We start from the raw sequence: 21,466 nt of genomic DNA on the forward strand, positions 1-21,466 counted from the left end.
GTTTTTTTTACAAAAATGAAAATTGAATTAAAAATATTTTTTTTAATGTGTGTTTTTTGATGTGTGTGTTTTAATGTGTGTGTTTCATTACGTGTGCGTGTGTTTTTAATGTGTGTGATATCTATGTATGTGTGGTTTCTTTTTATAATGAGTGTGTGATGTGTGTTTTATTGAGTGTATAAATGTTTGAATATGTATGTTTCCCTAAGGCAGTGATGTTGAATGATTTTTTAAAGCCCAGCGCCCAAACAGCAATACAATACTATACTTATTTTCAGCGCTGGCACTTTGAGATAAATAAATTGATTTTGCGTCGCAGTTTGGGCACTCGGGTTCAAAAACGTTCGCCATCACTGATCTAAGTGGATTGTACCCAATAGTTTAAACACTATTTGAACTGGGCTAAGTTTGTTGTCACTTATTGAGCTATTAATGTTATGCTTGCCAGACCTCACTAAGTGTTAATACGATTGGCCATTTAAGTGGTTTAAAAAAACAGGCCTGAATAAACATGTTGTGATGGGATGTATGATAGATTGTTGGTGATTGGTATTCTGCTAATGAATGTTATTGCTAATCTTGTTAGTGGCAGTTATAGTTGAATTGAAGCCCTTTTGAAGCATACAGAATTTCTGTGCAAAAAAAATGTCGCATTGGTAGGCTAATCTAATCATGCTCTATAAATGGCAAATTGCAACAGAATGAGGGTGTGATGGGGTTTTCATACTAGTTTTGGGATGCCCCGACCTTATCAGTGTTACTATGTGTTGCTATTCCCAATCTAAAGATTCTTAAAGGGTTCCTGCAAGTCCAAAAGTTGCGTATGGAAAATCCCCACTCTGTCATTGCCTCCCACCAGTGAACATCAATGATGCATATTTGCACATCCCCAGCACTACCTATGGTTTGCTATACGTGACACGCAGCACCACCAATTTGTTGCCCTTCCATTTAGCCTGTCAACCAAGCCTCAGGTTGTTACTATGTTGCTGATCTCTGTTTTAGCTTTGCCTTGGTCTCAGAGATCCCTTTAATAAGGGGAATTGGAGGACCTTCTCAGAGAGCAGCATTAATCAGATGACACAAACCCTGCAGTCCTGAATCTGTAGAAGTTAGTGCTGCTGGAACCCTTTCATCACTTGAGGTACCTGGGCCTAGTGTTAGGCTCCCCCTGAAAAAGATCCAATCTTTCTGCTCCTGTGCTCAGACTTTGTGCTCCTGTGCTCAGACTTTGCAGTCCAGGGGTCACCCAACTGTTTGCTTTTGAATAAAGGTTCTCGTCTTGATGGCAGTGTTCTTCAAGGTAGTGTCCTATACTCAGGTTCACTCCAGGCCGTTGCAGCTCAAGATTCTGGCTGCATAGGATGAACAGACCTGCTGGTGGCCGAACACTCAGAGTTTCAGCAATTTGCCTTGTTTAGAACAAGCTCCAGATGAATTGCAATATTAATTTTGCATGCTACTTAATTTATGGAGGTTTGCACGTGGGATGGCCTTGTGCAATCACATTTGCAGGTGTCACCTCACCTTTTGAGAAGAGAGTTCTTGCCTCCTGAAGTGGAAACAAGTTATATGAACTAGTCAGTTCTGATGGCTAGGATTTCTGACACCAATGCATCACCCTGATCTCAATGGTCCCTGGGGGGTTCTATAGGGCCAGGCCATAAGTTTTGTATCTGCATGTAGCGCCTAATATGTACTATCACAAAGAATAAATTTCATCATGTTTTATTTTTTTATTTTATTGCTATCACATAAGGGGCTCACAAGCTTCCTGTGATAGCATTTTAGTGGTGACAGGTCTCTTTAAGGAGACATTAGGAGCTTATTAGACCCCTAATGTCACTTTTACAGCCCATTGAAGCTGATCAAGCATAGATCAAACAGTACACGAGTGGCCAGCTGCCTGGGACATGAGCCGCCCACTGGTCTGCTCTGCATCGATAAAGGGGACCAGGGCGCTAGTCCGCTTATGCAAACATTGTTCAGTAGCCACATGCCCAGGTCCGATCAATTTTTGTGAACATCTGTCTACTATTGATCACTGAATTAGTAACATATTTGTTAGGGATGCACCGATATTTCGTCCGCTGAAATGTATCGGCCGAAAATGGCACTTTTGGCAAAATGCCGAAAAGTGACATTTTTGGGCCAAAATAATGGGGCATAAGTGCTTTCTCTCCTCCCCACTGGGCGCTGCTCTGTGTCCCAGCGGGGAAGAAATAAACTGTCACAGGAGGCTGAGTGGTGTGGGAGGAGAGCACTGTGAGCAGCCATCGTCTCTCCTCCCTGCACCACTCAGCCTCCTGTGACAGATCAGGACAGCGGTGTGGGTGTGGAGACAGCTCTCAATGCTGTCCCAGGAGGCTGGCCGGCGGTGCGGGGAGGAGTCAGGTGTCAGATTGAGCACTCTTCCCCGCTCGCTCCTTTGACAGCCGATCCAGGATGGAGAACTGGTACAAACACTCAGCGTTCTGTGATCGCTGAGTGTTTGTAAATAATTGAGGATAGAGTGTGTTTACTCTGTCCCCCAATTATGAATGAATGGGAAGTGATCTACATCACTTCCTTTTCATTCATGATTGTGGACATGGTAAACATACTATCTCCACAAGTTATGAATAAACAGGAACTCTCAGTATAGAGGCTTCCTATTCATTTATAACAGGGGCTGCAGAAAAAGAGATTGCGGACTCTGTGTTCTCAATCTCTTTTTCTATTTTAAAAGATAAATATTAGGGGTCTGTTTAGACAAAACATTTTCAGTTTCGACCTGACATTTTTTTCCATTTCGGTTCCGTTTTGGTTTTGAAATTTCCGTGCACCTCTAATAATTGTAATAGTATCTCACTTCTATATTTTATTGTATTAAGGCCTAAAGACAGACAAGGTATTCTCTTAGTAACAAAGTGAACTTGTTTTTTAAATCCACACAATTTGGCCAATTGTGGCAACAGCAAGCATCTTTATAGTCAATGAGCTAATGTTTTCAGAAGAAGGTCAACAATGTTCTCATGGCAAATGTATTTATCTAATAATGAGTTTCCCTTAAATCAAATCAGTGAGCCATTCGATGTCAAAGTAAAAGGCTTGCCAAAGAGATCCCCTGGGTTATTGCTTTCAGTACATTACCATGATAAAGTATGCAGATGAGGAGCTCTGACTTAATTTGCTGCACATTTATAAAATATTAAAGCCAGAGATTCTGCTTGGGAGTCAGATAACTAGCATTATGGGAGTAGAGTGGGGCCTCCTGTAATACTCTCATGACAAGTTTATTTTAGTTTGGGTATGTAAAACCAATTATACTGATTTCTTATGTACTTTTAAGTATGCTGCACATTTATGCTCAATAAAGGGCCTGGTTTTTTTTCTTAATGTATGCAGTATGTATAAATTACTAAATCACTATCATCATGTTTTGTTCTGATGAAGTTCTGCTAAAACATAGAATACCTAATGCAAGACAATGAAAAATCTTTACTGAATGGATAAAAAATACTTATAAACATTTCCATTTTGTTTGCATGCACCCAGGTTCTTCTGTTGAAGTACTATTATCTTCCAGCTTGTAATATAATTTATTTCAAAAATAGGTCTATGGAAATATTGGCTCCTTTGTTTTTGTTGAAATATTTTTTAAAGTATATAAACTTTTTCATTCAACTCCCTAGAAGAATGTCTTCTTAATTTAACTCAACTTAAAAGAGAGCTATGGGGTAACCTTTTTTTTTCATAGTTCTCTTTAGGGTCACGGGAGGACATAAACTAAAGTCCTCCAGTGACCCAAAACTCAGTATATAGTGGGCTATTGCCTGCTATATGCTGAGAGTGCCACAGCATTGGAGGAAGAGGAGGGGAATCTCTGTGGCGAGCGGTGACTGACTGTCACTGCTCTCTACAGGGAGAGGATCGGGAAGTGAGCAAGCGGCGGTATGTTTCCTCTCACTTCCTGATCGATACAGCCAACTAGTCACAGTTTCAATGTCACACGTCGGCTCTAACTATGGGGATGAGTGTAATTCACTTTAATTCAATACATTCTACCTGGGAGTTGAATAAAAAACTATCAAAGCTGTTATAGAAATAATGCAATGAAACAGAACTCCAGACAAGTAAATAAATACACAGTTAAAATACTATACATACAGTGCTTTCTAGAAGTATCCAATTTACAGGACCTCTCCACTTTATATAGTTGTACAGTCTGGAGTTAAAATGGGTGTAATGTGGATTTGATGTCACTGATTTACACAAAATAGCCCATAATGTCAAAGTGGGAAAGAATTAGATCATTTGTAAAACTATTTTTCATAGTGTGTAATTTTGTGTTTTGGAAGGACCTAGAATTTATTAGAGATCATATCTAATCAAACAAGTCCAAAAATAACGCTAAACTGATCACTGATAAATTAAATATAGCACTCTGCCTAGTGAAAGCAATCCAGTAAACTTTGGTAAGTAAGGAGGGTATAAGTCTTAAAAGCAATCATGAGGCCAGTTGTATCTCTAAAGCTTGTAAGCCATACACAGATTGAATTTCACCTGTTCCCTGCTAAATTGGGGCCTCATCTTCTAGCAGGGCAGTGACTCTAAACACACAGACAAAGCTATACTGCAGTAGTTTAATGCCAAAAACTATAGTGTATGAGAATGCCCAAGTTAAAGCCCATACCTCAATCCAGGTGAGAATTAATCGCAAGACTTGAAAATTGATGTTCACCAACTGCCCTCATCTAAACTGGAAAAGTCAGAGAAATTTTGCCAAACTTTTGGATAAATCATCTCCCTAGGAAGGTTTCTTGCTTAATACAGCAAATTTTCCTTCAGTATTTTGCTTTATGAATTCTACCTTCTGTAGCAGTGTGTGTCTGTTCCTGGGTAACACTGTGTCACAATGCAGTCAGTAAGCCGATAAACTTGTAGAGGCCGGAGTCCAAACGTCCTTAGCAGGGAAGTTTATTGTACTCAGTGACAACTTTTTCACAAACAGCACTGAGTCTTCTCAAACCAGCTAGTAACAAAAACACATAAACAAAAAGCCTATCTCTGTCAGAGATCTACCTAAACATAGAAAACAGTTTTCACCCTCACTGAATAAAGGTGCCAAGCTAAGTTTTTAAACACCTGCCAAATAAACATAACATTTTCTCAGGTTTCACCATACCTCGAGTGCAGCAGCCTGGGAGGTCTGTGTTTCACAGTCTCTCTCTTCCCAGTGACCTGTTAGCTGCATCTCCTTTTAAAACCTTTTGTCAACACCCTGTTTAGGTGAGTTAACCCATTTGGTAACTGACTGCCTGCTTCAACCTATTGCTTACATAGCAGCCAGCAATTACCTCACCCCGTGGCCAGTACAATCTGTCACACCTTAATGAACCTTCCAGGGCCTGCTGTAAAGAAACATCTCCACAACATAATGCTGTGTGTATTGTCTGAGAACTGTGAGTTCTCAGACAGTGCTTGCTTACATTTGGAGAAGCCGCTGATGTATTTCTCACATCTTCCTGATGAAGTGACTGTACAGAGTCACAAAACGTGCTGATAGTTTTTAACTTTAATTTATTTGAATAATGTACAATCATAAACTCTTTTGTGGATTTTACAGTTTGGAAGACCATTATGTTTCTAGCAGGTGCCTTCACTATGTCCCTTTTGAGCTAATTTTAACATCACAATTTGGTACACAGACCAGGACCAGACCACAAGGAGGTAATAGTTCCCCCAACAGTGTTTAATTGTGACTAGATTCCCACTAAGGTCTGAGTTAAAACATATATTCTCCTTAGGTAAGATCTGGGTTGTAGATTCTTCTGGGCATCTAGCAATCTCTCCAAATGTGAGTCTAATCCTTCTTTGATCACTCTCCAACTTTATACTTTTATTTACTGAATCAATTGGAAACTACTATACTATAGCAGTATCTCCTGTTTTTTCCCCTCCGTATTTTCTGTTATCCCCATTGAGGAGCAACGCAGTATGTACAGTATAGTTACATAATATTTGAGATTGAAAAAAAAGACACAAGTCCATCAAGTTCAACCTTTGTGTGTGTGTGTCTTGTGCGTCCATGTGTGTATAAGAGTCCCTGTGTGGTCTAGTATTTTACAGTCTCTTATGATCTTTTTTTTTTCTAGTGTAGCACCTACCACCTTTAGGGGGATGGCTACTAGAATATAATGTGTTGCCAGAGCTGTAATCAGTTTGGCTGAATTATAGTTGGCATTTATCTGGTCAATTCCAGGTGTTATTACATTGATTGTACCTGCCTGAGTGGGGTGTGACCCTGCTACAGTGTGGGACAGCCAATGGGGGAACATTATGTGTGTATTGCTCACCAGCCAATCACTGGGGATTTCATGGCCAGTGGTGCATGCTGGGGAAGTGCATATATACTCAGGGGAATTGCCATGTGCTCAGTCTAGTCTAGTCTATTCTAGTCCTGGTTGGGGTTCCAACCTTGCCACAGGCTTGGCCTGGGGGTGGGAATACTCAAGTGTGGGAAACGTTGCCTAGGCCTCAAGTCTGGAGGAGGCCTCATGTGCTAACTGAAGAAGAGAATCTGGATGGCTGTTGGAGGTGCCTGGAGTTGGAATTGACCTCAGGAGCAAGTCTGGTGTTTCTCCTACTGAAGATCTCGTGCCTATACCTCTTCTACTGTTGCTCAAATACCCATGATCCGCATGTGCTGTTCTTGATCCTGCACTGTGGAATACTGAAATGGACTGGTGAGTTTGGAGTTCTGTTCTGTTTTTGCCATGGATGTCCAAAGCCCTATGCCCTCTCTCTCATTTATGAAGTTATGCAATAAAGTTCCATCAGCAGTGTAACTACAGTCTGAATCTTAGTTTTATCGGTCACCAGAGAAGGGTGGTAGATGCTACTGGGGCAGCCAGTTGCTAAAATTCCTAGACCCGTTCATCCAGCCGCTCCTTGGGGGGGGTGAGCGCTACACTACCTTTTGCTGATACAATTGCATATTGTGTTTTCCCATTCTTCAACACAGTTTAATTTGTAACAAAAAAAAAGTTATCACATTTTGGTATTTAGACAAAATGTAATGCAGAAAATGTGACAACACTGTTTGTAAGTTTGACTAGTTGTTTGTTTCAGACCTGGCAAATATTTATATAATTGTAAAAGGCCAGTGTCAAGGTATAGGGTAAAGATATGTAATACTTTAAAACACCAATATATGCTAAATTGATTGTGTCAGTTTTAGGTTGTACAATTCGATTGGTTGGGTAAATCATATTTTATCTCTTAGGGACGTCAGTGGCAAGATCTACACTGTTATGCTCTGCCCTTCTTCTGGTTGTGCAACATTATCTACATTCATTCGAGCAGAAAGTTCTTGCTTTTCCTGACATGCATGCCACAATCTCTATTCATTCCAGTGTAAAAGTGCATATTCCCCTGGACTTTCCATTGGGAGGAACTGAAATTATGGCATACATGCATGGGAGGAGCAGCACTCAACAGTAAATAGCTTTCAAAAGAGGCAGTGCAGTGCTGAGCATGCCACAAAGCAAAGATCTTGGTTGAGCAGGGACAGGTAAGTGTTACTTCTCAGGGGTCATGATCGAGGGCATAGGAGTGGAGTCCATTAAAAGTGGACTTACACTTTAGCTAAATGATTAAAACAGAAATCAACACACACAAAATCAAACATACATTTAAGTAACTAGCACACATTTAGTCCACATGAACCAACATAAAATCCACATGAAATCTCATCAAAAACAAATATTTATGAATAATTTAGGGGGTCATAATTTAAGTGTAATGGTAAAAAGCTGATGTGCCATGGGTTTTAGTGTTAGTTGCCAATTAATTTTGTTTAGACTCATTTTCATTGTTTTACAAGCATGAACCATTTTTGGGTGGTTTATTTTTCAGTTCAGCACAGGTTCTCCTTATATTTGACTCCTATATTTTGTTTTCTGTAATATTAACAATGCTAGCCTATTTTTATTAAAATATATAGCCTCGATAAACATTGTGCAAAATCAAGAACACATACATAATTTATTTTGGTTATGTGATTGGGGGGTGAACCTTGAAAACTATGATGTGTATTTAATTAATGTATGTAAAAAAAATTGAAAGATTGGCTTAGCCATCTTAGGTGCTATATTTAAGTCAGATCAAAGCAACAAAAGGGTTAGGTAATACCTACCTTCTTTCAATCCTTCTGTAAAAAAAACCTCAATAAATTCAAATTATTTGTAGTGAATTCCATTTCAAAATGATTGCAGTTGTTGAATTTTCCCTCAATAATTATTAATGTTCTTTCACAGATGATTCTTCCATTCTTGACCAACCTCCAGTGACAGTTTACAGTGAAATGGAGACTACTGAAGAGACTCTGTCATCTTCCACTCGAATTAGGAAGAGTTCCTTACGAAAGCAAGACAGTGAGATCACCAACCTGGCTCCTAGCCTGACTCCAGCACCCCAGCCAACAATTTCCTTAATATCTGATAACACTGATGCTCTTAGTGCTGAATCTCTTACTTTGGTTCCTCCTGTTGATCCAGAGAGTATTCACACTTTCAGTTGTATTTTGGAATCTGACAGTGACCTACGGAAAGGTGAAAATGCTAAACACAGTGTCACAGTGGAGGAAGATTATAAACAGTGACAGTGCAATACCAATTCACATCTGTTTTATTATGTAATTTGAAAATGCATATTGTCAGCATCATTGAAACTTTCAAGTAACCTGCGCTCACACATATGGTGTTTTCCCTTTTGGGCTGAGGAATATCGAAATTACCTAGATTCCTCCCATTACTGTCACATTATCTCTAGATAGTAAATATGCACATCCATGTTTAAGAGCTACTGGCCTGTTCCTGCAAATGCTGCATTCAGTCTTTTCATGCTACTGTATCAATGGCAAAATATTTCCAGCAACTAATAGTTGGATATTCTTACCCATTGTAAAAACCATTGTTATTCATCACTTTTTAAAGCTTATATTTTGATAGTGAATAATTTTCCATAGCTTACATATGTAACCAATATAGGCTGGTAAAATAAGCTATTTTTAAAGAATACTCTAGAGAACGCTATTTGGCTTATTCAGTAAAGTACTGCAAAGAACTGTGAGAATAAGGAAAACACAGTAACCCATAACAACCAATTATAAATAAGCTCCTAATTTATGTGACTGTACTTACCTGATTGTGTTGGGTTATTGAACTTTGCACATTCTCATCACGGCCTATACTACCTTTCTCTCTTTCATGAGGATTTTAATCTGTATTGCTGGCATTCCCTCAGTGCAGTAACTTTTCAATAGATGACTTTGGCTTATCTTTTGATAAATGAGCCAGATCATGGATATCCAGCAGTAGTAACCGTTAAAAGAGAAGGCTTGAGAAACAAAGGCCCAACACATCAGAGATGAGTGAAATAAATACCATGATCACACAGAGACACACACATGCACACTATTGTTTTAAAGTGCTAAGAGAAGTTTAATCCCACTACCCATTTTAATTATTTACCACTTTGCATTATTTATTAGCTATATATGTTGATGTTAATTTCTGTTTTCAAAGAAGTTAACGTTTAAAAAATAAACTTAGTCTTCACTCTCATATGAACCTATGGCTAACAGCCCTTGACACAGCACCAACTGCCTTATGACAGGCTTTCATTTTTGGATTTCTAATTTCAATTGTAAATTTTAATTTATGACGAGACGTCACTTGCCTTACTTCATGTTTGTCCTTTACCTAATAATTTTGGTTGTGACAGCTAAGTTGAAAAAATATTTACCAATTAAACTTCCCATTCTTGTGAGCCATAAGATGAGAGAGCAAGTCTTTAGGAGTTATTAAGGGGACCATGGGCATTGCAATTTGTGTTTATTATCTTGGGGTGATGATTGTACCTGGAGCATTTAATAAAGATGACTTATTTCTGACTAGTCAGTTTCTTAGCATAATAAAATATGCTGTATTATTGTAATAAATAAGTCAGTTAGACAGTAGTTTATTTCTTCCAGGGTTTTTATTGAGTTTTTGTTGACCTTTATCATTTAAAAACATTATCAGTATTATAAGTGTAGAACCACTCCATTCATTAGCAGTGTGATGGCCCTGAATGTTGTCAATTTTTACTATTTTCTTTTTTCATTCATCCAGCATCTCTCTCTTTAGTTTGCTCAGGTAAGATTTGAAAATAAAACAGAGTAGCTGATAGGTTGCAGTGCAAATATCCAAATTTTGTCTGCTCCAGTTGTAATAAATTTACTGCCTTACCCTTACTGCCAAAAGGTGGCTTTTAATAGATATATTTTTATACGAAAAAAGAAAGCTTGAACATATATTTTACAGAAATCTCTGTGTCCTATAATACAAATTAACTAACAATGTGTTGAGTCAGTGTACTGCGTATAAGAACTGACTTAAAATTGAAATATTAGGTTGTACAATAAGGTAGATTCAGTGTGGTCACACCTGGTTCCTTCTTCAAAACAGTTCACAGGATGGGTTATAATGCCAGATTCTTCATAACAGGACTGTGTTCTGGTTTCTTATATGGCCATGGTACTCTGCAAAAAATCATCATACATGAAGTTGACCACTCCCTGATGCATGCTGTCTCTTCGTCGAAAGACATCTGTTAAGGCACGAAGCTTCACGCAGCATGCAACATAATCATCAAAGAATATTCTGCCGCTCTTACTATAGCGTTTCACTATAGTGTTAACTGTAGATGGGTTTATTCTGTAACCCATTGCCAGAATGGACTGGTTTAGCTCATGGGGCTCCACTGATCCACTCCGGTCTTGATCAAATGTGCAGAAGTTCTGTTTCCAGGCACTTAAAGCTGCCCACAGTTCTTTGAATTCATTGAAGCCCATTTTGCCAGAAAAGTCCCTATCCAACAAAGCAATCATAATACGGCAGGTTTCCAGGCTGAAAGGTGTATAGGTCCCATGGATTCCAGCCTGTGTTAAACATCTCTGTAGTTCTTCAGCATCTACTTCACCATCCTGTCCAGCCACTGCTGTGAAATAGCTCCACATCGGATCTTGTGCAGCATACAGAGCTTGTCCATAGAAGCCTCCATGTACATTGGGTGCCATGGTCTGACCCATCATTGGCATCGAGGGATTCATGTTCCCATATCCGGGGTATGCCATGGTGTGTTCGCGCTCAGCTCTCTCTCACCGATGTCTCCCCCCTCGGTCCTCCGACGTGTGAACTCCAATCTCCCCCTACTGTATTTTTTACATTCTGATAGAATGGAGGCATATCCTAGTTACATTGACCCGGCCTTCCTGTGAAGTGTGCCTACCAACTCACTGAGGGTTTGTACACTCATTCTAGTTCTTATTCAGTTAAGAGAGTAGCTGCTTTCTTGTAGGTGACTGGTCTGAGAACACATTGTTTTGCTGTTTTACTGCCTTACTGCAGTGTCTGTAATGGTCCATCATTTACCGAACATTGGGTATCTAGGTGCATTTAGGTTATTAGGTTTTGAGATTGTATCTTTTTCATGCAGGAAATGTTTGCTGTCATAAAACAACAGTCAGATTAAGGGCCCATTCACACAAGCCCAATAAGTTAATCGCACTGTTCCATGAGATTAACGCACCATACCGCATAACGCACCTACGCACTGTATTAATAGCATGGAAGATGCATTGCATTGCCATTCATTTGAATGGCACCCCAAACTCACCTTTCGCCCTCAATGTGCGCAATTGCACCACAATGCCTGGTACTGCAATACAGTGCGTTGCAGTGCAGTTGAAAAGAGGAAGTGTGTTTGGGGTGCCATTCAAATGAATGGCAATGTAACGCAGCTCCAGCGCTGTTAATGCATGGTAGGTGTGTTGTGTGTTATGGTGAGTTAATCGCACAGAACTGTTCACTTAACACATAACACTGGTGTGAATGGGCCCTCAGAACTGTTTTTGTAGGACAATGCAGATACTGTAGTTATGAAGCCCCCTGAGAAGTGGACTATATAGCATATAGATTGCAGGATATAAATGTTAAACGCTAAAACTTCCAAATGGATGTTTAGCTATGCCTTCCTGCCTTCTGAAATCTTTCTTTTTTTGGATGTGACTATCATTTAAGATTTCTGATGGAACTATAAATAACTTATTTTGCTGTAACAGAAATGCAGACTGATTTAGTGTCAGATACTCGTGGAAGCTTTAATTACACACAATCTTATCAAAATGTTTGCCTTTAACAACCCTGCTCTCTCTTTCATTCTCCCAGTGCAGAACTGGAGCATGAAACAACAACCTAGGGGAAAATAAAACACTCTTTGGTAAATAAGTCCTCCGTTACTCAGGTAGAGCCACTTCCTGAAAAACCTTCAATTACAATTTTAACACTTCCCTGCAGTGGGGCCCGGCCAGATGCCGAGCGGACCGCCTAGGTCGCTATGGCATCCTCTGCTGATGGCTTTCACTGGCGGCTCTGAAGAAGAATGCGCTCCTGTTCAGATCACTGACCGTAATCTGTGCAACAGCGCGTTCGTCTCCAGAGCCGCTGCTGAGTCAATGAGAGCCAGCAGCGATGGTGGAGGAGGCAGGCCCGGCGACGGAGGAGGAGCAAATCTTTGCTATGGGGCCCTGTGATTTCTAGTTACGCCCCTGAGAAACACTTATGTGTAAATGGAGACTTATACTACAAGCAAAGGTTACCAGAGTGGACCAGTATCTAGTATGTACTATGTAGACGTTGATATTTTAGACCACACCTTGGAATGTGTTTTCTTTTATTTATTAATATACGTATGATACATATATGTCTTTCTTATACATTGAGTCTTAAACCTTCAGGTTCTACTGCTGCCTACAGGAAAAATGGACACAGGCAACAAAAAAAAACTATTAGCCATCACAGGATAATCCCACCCACAACCAGCATGCCTGCCACCTGCAGGTGGCAGAGTGAATGTGTTTTTTTCAGCTCTGCTGTTTTATGAGCATTTGAAAATATATTTTTTTTCTATCAGCAGCTAATATTAGATTTGTGCCAGATTATTTAAATATCTAAAGTCTCCCCAGTCAGCCAACAAGCACTGGTAGATTCATACCAGACATGTTACATCCTGGAAGTCCCTCCAGTCAGTAAATGAGAGCAGGTAGTCTAATGCCTGATATGGTAAATCCTGGAAGTCTCTCCAGTCAGTCGATTGCTGATAGATTGATGCCAGATACTGTATGTTAAATCCTTAAAGTCTCTATAGTCATATAATGAGTGCTGGTAGATTCATGCCGGATATGTTAAACCCTCAAAGTGTCTCCAGTCAGCCAATGAGCGCTGGTAGATTCATGCTGAATATGTTAGATCCTTGAAGCCTCTTCAGTCAGCCAAAGAAACATTGCCACCTACTACTAAGCCCCCTCTCCCTTCTTACCTTTACCTCCAGCTCCTGTGCTCCACTGCTGCTGGGTTAAAGGAAGCTCCTTCAATGTAAAAATCAAAACAAAAACCTTCCTGTGCGCACGTGCTCAAGAAGGTACCAAGTGCACAGGGGGGGCCACGACCTTAAAAACTACACTACACTGCAAATTAAACATTAAACGAAGGGGGCGTGGCCAAGCAATGGAGCCGTAGAGACGCGTGTGTGCTGAGCTCTGCTCCCCCACATACCTATTTCAGCTGATTGCATGCACTAAACTTGATCTAATCCCCATGGTTGGCAGTCGGAAATCGACCCGATCCCGCAAGCAAACCTCCCGGTGGACTATACCCGGCTACTTCACTCCAGCAGCCCCAAGTCTCCCGGCAGACGCTCCTGACACGATGATGCCGAGCGGCCATCTCCCCTCCAGGTCAGTTGCTGCTGGATGCAGCCCCCTCTCCCTCTGGGCCATCAACCCACAACCGCTTCCCCATACGGTCACCAAGACTGCCCCCCACCGCATTGCAACCCGCAGACCCGGTACCGCCGCTGTCACTGGTATTGGCCTCTGTCCTGGGGTGAAGAAATCAGGATACTCCTCCACTCTCTGGCCACTAAAGAGGACGTGAGTCGCCTCGCTCAGCAAGTAGAGGGGACATTACGCAGAGAGATTGAGGGGGTTGCCCAAACAGTCACAGGACTTGACCGGAAAGTGACTGCAGTTGAAATGTCCCACGCTCACCTGACAACATGAGTTGCCGCCCTGGAGGCCACGGCCCAGCAGAAGGCCTATGCCTTACTATATTTAAAAATGGACGACGGCGAGAACAGAAACCGCCGGAACAACGTGCGCCTGCGTGGGGTCCCAGAATCCACTACTGGGGCAGACCTCCGGTCCACGACCCAAGCCATCCTGAACCTGCTGCTGGCTAGAGACACCACGACCTCCAAAGAAATGGACAGAGTGTACAGAGTCAACGGACCGAGAGGCGCTGATCGCAGCGGCCCTAGAGATGTGCTGTGCCGTATTCATTTTTTTGTGCAGAAGGAAGCCATAATGAGACAAGCATGGCTTAAGAAATCCATGGATTTCGATGGAGCAGAGATCACTGTGCTGCCTGATCTATCCAGACACACGCTCTTCCTCAGATGTTTGATTCGCCTGCTCCTTGCGCAGATCTCATCATCAGGTGCGTCTTACAAATGGGGTCACCCTTTCCACTTACAAGTTCAGAAGAACGGAACCACCTTCCTACTGATGACACCTGACCAACTCCCTGAGTTGTTTGCTTTCAGAACCCATTGACGTCCCACTGCCTTGAGGCCTAGCCTTCCTACGGTTCCTAGACCCCAGAGGGAGCTTGCAAAACCGAAGCCGATCAAGTACCAGACCCGGCTTCCCACAAGGCCTGAGGGAACATTCGCTAGTCACTGCCGCAAGCCTTAGATTTTAACACACCGTTTATAGTTTCTCTCATCTGAGTCCACCACAGAGTTTCACCTATCCGTGCCCGGCCGATGGAGGACCCTCATGTGGAAGCCCCAGATGACAGCTCTGGGGGTCCCTCTTTTGAATCGAGAAGCTAATCGGCAATCTGAGAAGTGTGCAGGTCTCCTCTTCCTTGAATCTATTAAATAGGGGGCGCTGGGACTGGCTCCAACCCTTGCATCTATACATCCACTTGTTTTTGCTATGTTCTCTCTGCCATAATCCCTTTTTATTCTGTTATCGCAGGTTGGACACACTGAAGGACCAGTCCAAGGGCTCCCCTTGCACTTGGACTGTGTGTTTCGCAGTGGTACTACAATGGGGAGTCACCCAGCCACCCTCACAGGTTAGTCCACCATAGTGGCCCCCACCCAACGTGGGTGACAGATGTCTACCCATACCTAGTGCCCTGTGGCACGGTGGTGGCTGCCCTGGGACGGTGGTAGGGGAGTGTGAACGGTGACGGTGGGGGGAGTGGTGGAATACTGCTGACACAGGGGTTCCGAGAGCGGAGAAATTAGTTCCCCTCCCACACCGAGAGACATATCCCTTGAGGCTACTGCCCCACCTGCCTTAATTCCTACACCTCTGACTCACCACACTGTATTGGCTCTCACTGGGAGCTGAGACCTCACCTAAGCGCATAGGCCTACAATCGCAGTGTTATATTAAGCACAGAGGGGATGCAATGTTGCCCTGTAAGGTTGTTTCCTCTCAATCGTTATACTAACTGCCAGTGGGATCCCCAACACTAGAGGGCTAGCGCTGCGTTCCCACTAATAGCTTCCAACGGGTTGGTATTGTTGATAAGTTATATCTTGCTTTTGGTTTTTATATGGGGATACCCTACGTACGGGGATACTCGGGGGAGCCTCTCACCACGTTCCCTTGCTTCATATTCCTCCACTTAGGTTCCCTCTTCGCTGGAAGTGCTGAGGGCTGTTTTAGCTTAGTGATATAGTTTTAGTTCTAAAGATTTGAGTACTACTATTGTTTTGATGCATATGTGTTTTGTCTTTTTGTCTTCCATAGTGGGCTGACTCCTCAGCCTGTCCCGCTATATTTCGGTACTACCCATTCCTTGTCTTTTGTGTCCTACTTACCTTATCTTTTCCCTTTTCCTCACCCCCCCCCCCCCCCCCCCATTCCTCCCACCCTTCCTTTCCCTCTCTAACAGCAGACATGGCCCGTCCAGTAGATAGCGCAGCGGCAGCACTACCCACAAAAATCCTCTCCTGGAACGTGAAAGGCCTCAACGTTCCTGAAAAGCGGTTTTGAATGGTATAACGTGTCTTCAGACAAACGCTGGTTACAAATTGAACAGGCAGTCTCCCCCTTGCCAATGGCAGGATTGCTGTGGACTACATCACCCCTACCTAGGGACATACTTCAGCATCCGCTTAGGGTGTCACGATACGTGTGCTTAGGATGGCATCCACAATACTCCCGGACAGTGTCTCCTCTATAATGTCCCCGGTCGTGGGTGATCCTGACTTTGCCCCCAGCCTAGATGACAGCTCTTTCATGCGCCTGGTGAAATCAAATCGATGTAGGATCGGACATTTCTGACCTATTGAGACTTCCTCAGCCTAGATTCACTTAGTGGCCTGGTAACACCCCCACTGCTGCATTGGCAAGCACTTCAGTTACGTAGCTTCCTATCTAAACGACAATGCTGGCTGACCAACCTGAACCTAGTTTTATAGCAAGGTGGGAGAGGGATCTGGCCACTACCTTCACTCAAGACCAAAAAGATTACATGCTTCACTTTGCCCACAAGGCCTTGATAGCTAGCTCAATACAAGAAACAGGATACAAAATACTTACCAAATGGTATTATGTACCTACCAAGCTGCACAAAATGTTTCCTCAGACCCCTCCGACGTGTTGGAGATGTGGACAAGAGGATGGTTCCATTCTCCACAGTTTTTGGTCCTGTCAATGCCTCACAGAGTATTGGGATGCAGTCCTTCAGATTATCAAACAACTCACAGGAGTGTCTCTAGCTGGAGGCACGGCTGCTGTGTTGCTCCATCTGTCTCCACTGCCCAGGACCCGATACCGCAAATCCCTGCTGATACACCTGATCAACGCAGCCAGAGCCAGAGCTGTGTTGAAAAAGTGTTGACCCACCCACGGTGAGGATGTGGCTCCGCAAGGTAGACGAGATCCGCGTGATGGAGGAAATTACTGCTACCATACACCACAGAGATAGCGCGTTCAGTAAAACTTGGTTTTACTGGTTAGAATACTTTTATTCCCCAGAGTATGGTTCACTAATGGTTGAGTGAACCACCTTGCCATATCCGCTTATCATAACAGGCCTGTGAAACACTGAATCACCCACTGGCCACCAAGGTCGGAAGCAGGATACTCCCAACATTTCTATGGGCCCCGGCGGGACCCATGTCTGACCGTTACACATTCCTAGCTCTAAAGCTCTAACCTGATCTCTTCTGCCTTCTCTTCACTTCCTCGGTACTGACCTTGCTTTCTATGTTTCTCTAGCCCAACATTTGGTTAACATACAACAGATGGTGGCATTTGGATTTGGGGGTCTACCCTGGGCTCCATGCCGATAAGCTAGGATAAGCATTAAAACTTATTGTCCCTAGACCGCACATGGCAAAACCTCCTGGTGCACATCCGTGATCTAACTGCATACTACCCTACGAACAAGAGAAAACCTCACCAATGTTTGGTTATTTCTGCTTTTATTGATGTTCTACATACGATACTGTCCTGTGATATATGTTGTGTAACTATTTTCTATATATCTGAAAACCTTCAAATAAAGAATAAAAAAAAAAACATTAAACGAAAATAAAAAAAATCTTGCTTGGAGCCCAGGCTTCCCCGGCCGCCTGGGCCCTCACACAAGTACCGGCCGCACCCCCCTGATGGCAGTACTGGCCGGGGACTCAGATCGCGACCCCCCTGTTCACTTGTGGGACCCCATATCGGGTCGCGACCCACACTTTAAGAAGCACTGATCTATAATGATGTTCTCTCTGCGACAGTCCTGCAGTCTGTGTTGCATTTCACACAGGACTCCATTATTTAGTTCAGGCCAGGATGTCTGGAAATCCCTTTTGGAGCGATCAGGCAGTTTTCCTGTCCCCATCTCTTTAACTCACTGTTGTGGGTACCTAGCAGGCTTAGGCTTGGTTGAGGTTTCCTTTGTCTAGGTACTAGACATGTAAGTCGGCAAAAAATTTGTTTCATTTTGTTTTGTTTCAAATGTTTAGTTTTTCGGGATTCGGGTCTGAAAGTTAATTTGTTCAAGCATTCGAATTCAGATAAATCTGAATTTCGTTAAGAGAACTATGGGGTAAACTTTTTATCCCATAGTTCTCTTAAGGGTCACGGTGAGGATATATACTAACCTCCTCCCATGACCCAAAGCTCAGTATACAACAAGCTACAGCTCGCTATATACTGAGAGTGCCGCAGCCAGGACGGATCCCGGCAATAATGTCGGGATCCACCCAGCCAGCTGATTGACAGTGGGCTCTGCCTATCTAGGGGCAGAGCCAGCTGTGCCCGCCCCTTCCCTGTCCATTCCTCCAGTCAGCGCTGGAGGATCGGAGGGGGGGGAATCCTTGTGGGGAGCAGTGACTGTCAGTCACCACTCTCTGCAGGTAGATGATCGGAAAGTGAGCGAGCGACGGTATGTTTGCTCACTTCCCGATCGATAGAGCCGACGTGTGACAGTTTCTTTGTCACATGTCGGCTCTAACAATGAGGATGAGTGAAAATCACTTACCTCAAAGTTTTCCTTTTAATGTCGGATGAGTTAAATGATCATTACGAACTAAAATTTGTTGCAGAAAAGTGACATTACATGTTTACTTTGTTTCTTTTTAACTTCTGACACCACAAAAAAAAACAGCATGTGGTCCAACCCCAATTCATATCAGACCCTTTAGGGAACCCCTGATGTAAAAAAAAAAAAAAAAACAGCATGTGGTTCCCCAGCAATTAATACCAGAATTTTCAGGTCCGCTCCTCTGCTGCTTGACAGAAGGCAGTAGGCGAAGCAATAGCTAGCCTGCTATTGCAATTTAGAATAGCCAATAACAGAATGGCTATTGCTCCTGCAGAGGAGCGGACCTGACGGAGAAAGTTCTCTCTCAGGTTTGCTCCTCTGTGACTGACATCAGGCAGTGGGTGGAACATTAGCCAGCCTGCTATTGGGTATTTCAATTTTAAATAGCCAATAGCAGGCTTTGTTTATTTGCCCACTGCCAGATGTAAACGTTGCATCAGGGGAGTTTTTTTATTTTTCGGCCAATGCTGGAATGACTTTGTGGGACATTTTTAAACTGTATTTTAAATAAAGGAATTGTCAAAAATTTGTGTTTTGTTTGTTCAATTAACCGCTTGAAGACCAGGTGTTTAGACCCCCTTCCTGGCCAGGCCATTTTTCAGTATTCAGCGCTGCGGTACTTTGACTGACATTTATTCTGTCATACAACGCTGTACTGAAATTAATTTTATACCATTTTTTGGGGACAGATAGAGCTTTCTTTTGGTGGTATTTAATTACCACTGGGGTTTTATTTTTTACTATATTCAGGTGAAATTACTGAAAATGTTGAAAAAAGTTTTTTTTTTTACATTATGTTATAAAGCAACTAATATTACCCACTTTGTTGGTAAAATGTCAAGCTTAAAAATTGCGAAAATCACAAAAAACTAGCATACCCAAAATTGGCCATGGGCGACGCTTTAAAAGCTTTTACAGCTCATCAGTTTCGTGTTATCAGTGATTGATGGCCCTAAAATTATCGCTCTCACTGCGAAGTTCGTGGCAAAATGTAACATGTGCGGGGTAATGGGCGCAATCGTCGTTTTTGCAGGTATGCGCACCTGACGCATGTTTACATGCGTGTATGTAGGGGTGGGGACTTTAAAAAAAAAATGTTTTTTTTAAATTCTTTTTTATGTGTAACTTTTTTATGTGTAAAAAAAATTGGGGAATCTTTTGGGGACATTTTTTCCTATTTTTTTCCCACTTAACTTTATTGCTATCACAGAGGGGGCTAAGAAACCCCTATATGTGATAGCAAAAGAAGTGACAGGTCCTCTTTATGGAGACTTCAGGGGTCTCCAAGATCCCTAATGTCACCTAGGAACCCCCTGATGAAGCAGAGATCTGCTTCATCAGCTTCTCTCCAGCATCTGAAGCTGGAGAGTGACACGAGAATGCGGAAGTGATGTAATATACACCACTTCCGCATTCTGACAGCGGAGAGGGCACCGGAGGGAGATCGTGAACCAACCTCTAATCCCCTGTCAGAGAGCCACTATGCTGGTCCAAGGCTCGCACCAGGCACAGCGGAGCCCGGGATCAGCGTGACAGTGTGAGGGGGGAGCCGCGGAGGGGGGGCGCACATACCGGGACCCCATACAAGCGATCCGCCGGCTCTATAGCCGGCGGATCGCTTGTATGTTAACAGGCATCGCTGCCGCTTTTTAAATTATGTGTCTTTCCCGCTTGCGTGCACGAGTGGGCGGGACTAACAGGATGTGTAAACACGCCCAGTTACATCCAAGAAGCTCCCGGCCGGCCGTGTATACACAACAGTTTTTCCTTACTTATTCACAAGAGGAAGGGTGGCATCTGGGTGCCCCCTGTATGAAAGGGGGTATCTAGATGCAGAGTAGCCCCCCTGCCCACAGACCCCCTCAACCACCGAGTCAGGGTTGTGGAGAAGAGGCCCTTGTCCCCATCAACAAGGGGACAAGGTGCTTTTCCAAGGAGTCCCCCCTGGAAAAGCACCCTCCCTATGCCAAGGGCATGTGGCCTGGTAAGGTGGAGGAAGGGGGGGGGGCTGCCCGCTCGAGCCCCCTCCCCTTTCCTTCCCTGCCAGACTGCTGCCTGAATTAAGGGTCTGTTATTTTATTTTTTTTACTTGAACATCACACGATCTCCCTCTGATCTCTTCTTCATTCTCTGAATGCAGGAGTGATGAGCGGTAAAAGCGTTCAAAGCATGGCCTATGACATTAATAGAACATTCATTTTACTACAGTGTTGGCTGAATAAAAATGTCAATGTACCGCATTGCTGAATACTGAAAAATGGCCTGGCCAGGAAGGGGGCGTAAAAACCTGGTCTTCAAGTGGTTAAATGAGCCTGCCCTTACCACATTGCTAATAGACATGTGCAAAACAAAAAAAATGTATGTTGTTTCGGATTCGGAGGCAACAAGCCTCCGAAACTGCACACAAACAGCAGAACGAGCGACGGCCATATCAGCCACCGGCTCGTTCTGTGCATACGCACCGCCATTATGGAGTAGTTATTGGTATACACCAAGATGGCGCCTCCCGCATGTTTGAGCGCCACCATCTTGGTGTAGACCTAGATCTACTCCAAAATAGCGGTGCACATGCGTGGGGCGTGATATGGCCGCCGCTTGCTCAGCATGTAACGTCACAGTCATGTGACATCATACACTCCGCCTCCAAGGCAGGCATGCTAAGAACTAATTCACAACAGGTATGTTTCTAACCAGTTTTCTGTGTTTGGATCTGGACATAAACATAGTACTTTAAAATATCTATTTAAGACAAGAGG

The 21,466-nt window shown here is 43.0% G+C and overlaps 1 protein-coding gene and 1 pseudogene across 1 annotated transcript in view; one reads left to right on the forward strand and one right to left on the reverse strand.

Moving 5' to 3' along the window:
* LOC108798877 (protein CLEC16A-like) overlaps positions 1 to 9,020 on the forward strand; it is a 102,247-nt gene extending 93,227 nt beyond the window's left edge. Inside the window, exon 3 of the mRNA XM_018570687.1 lies at positions 8,301 to 9,020. Within this exon, the coding sequence (XP_018426189.1) occupies positions 8,301 to 8,644 (344 nt within the window). The 3' untranslated portion in view covers positions 8,645 to 9,020. The remainder of the gene's footprint in view (positions 1 to 8,300) is intronic.
* Positions 9,021 to 10,290: 1,270 nt separating this feature from the next.
* On the reverse strand, positions 10,291 to 11,197 carry LOC108798876 (annotated as a pseudogene).
* Positions 11,198 to 21,466: the final 10,269 nt, after the last annotated feature.

Source organism: Nanorana parkeri, unplaced genomic scaffold (assembly GCF_000935625.1).
Source record: "Nanorana parkeri isolate BGI_ZX_2015 unplaced genomic scaffold, ASM93562v1 scaffold1577, whole genome shotgun sequence".
In the NCBI taxonomy this organism is placed as follows: Eukaryota; Metazoa; Chordata; class Amphibia; order Anura; family Dicroglossidae; genus Nanorana; species Nanorana parkeri.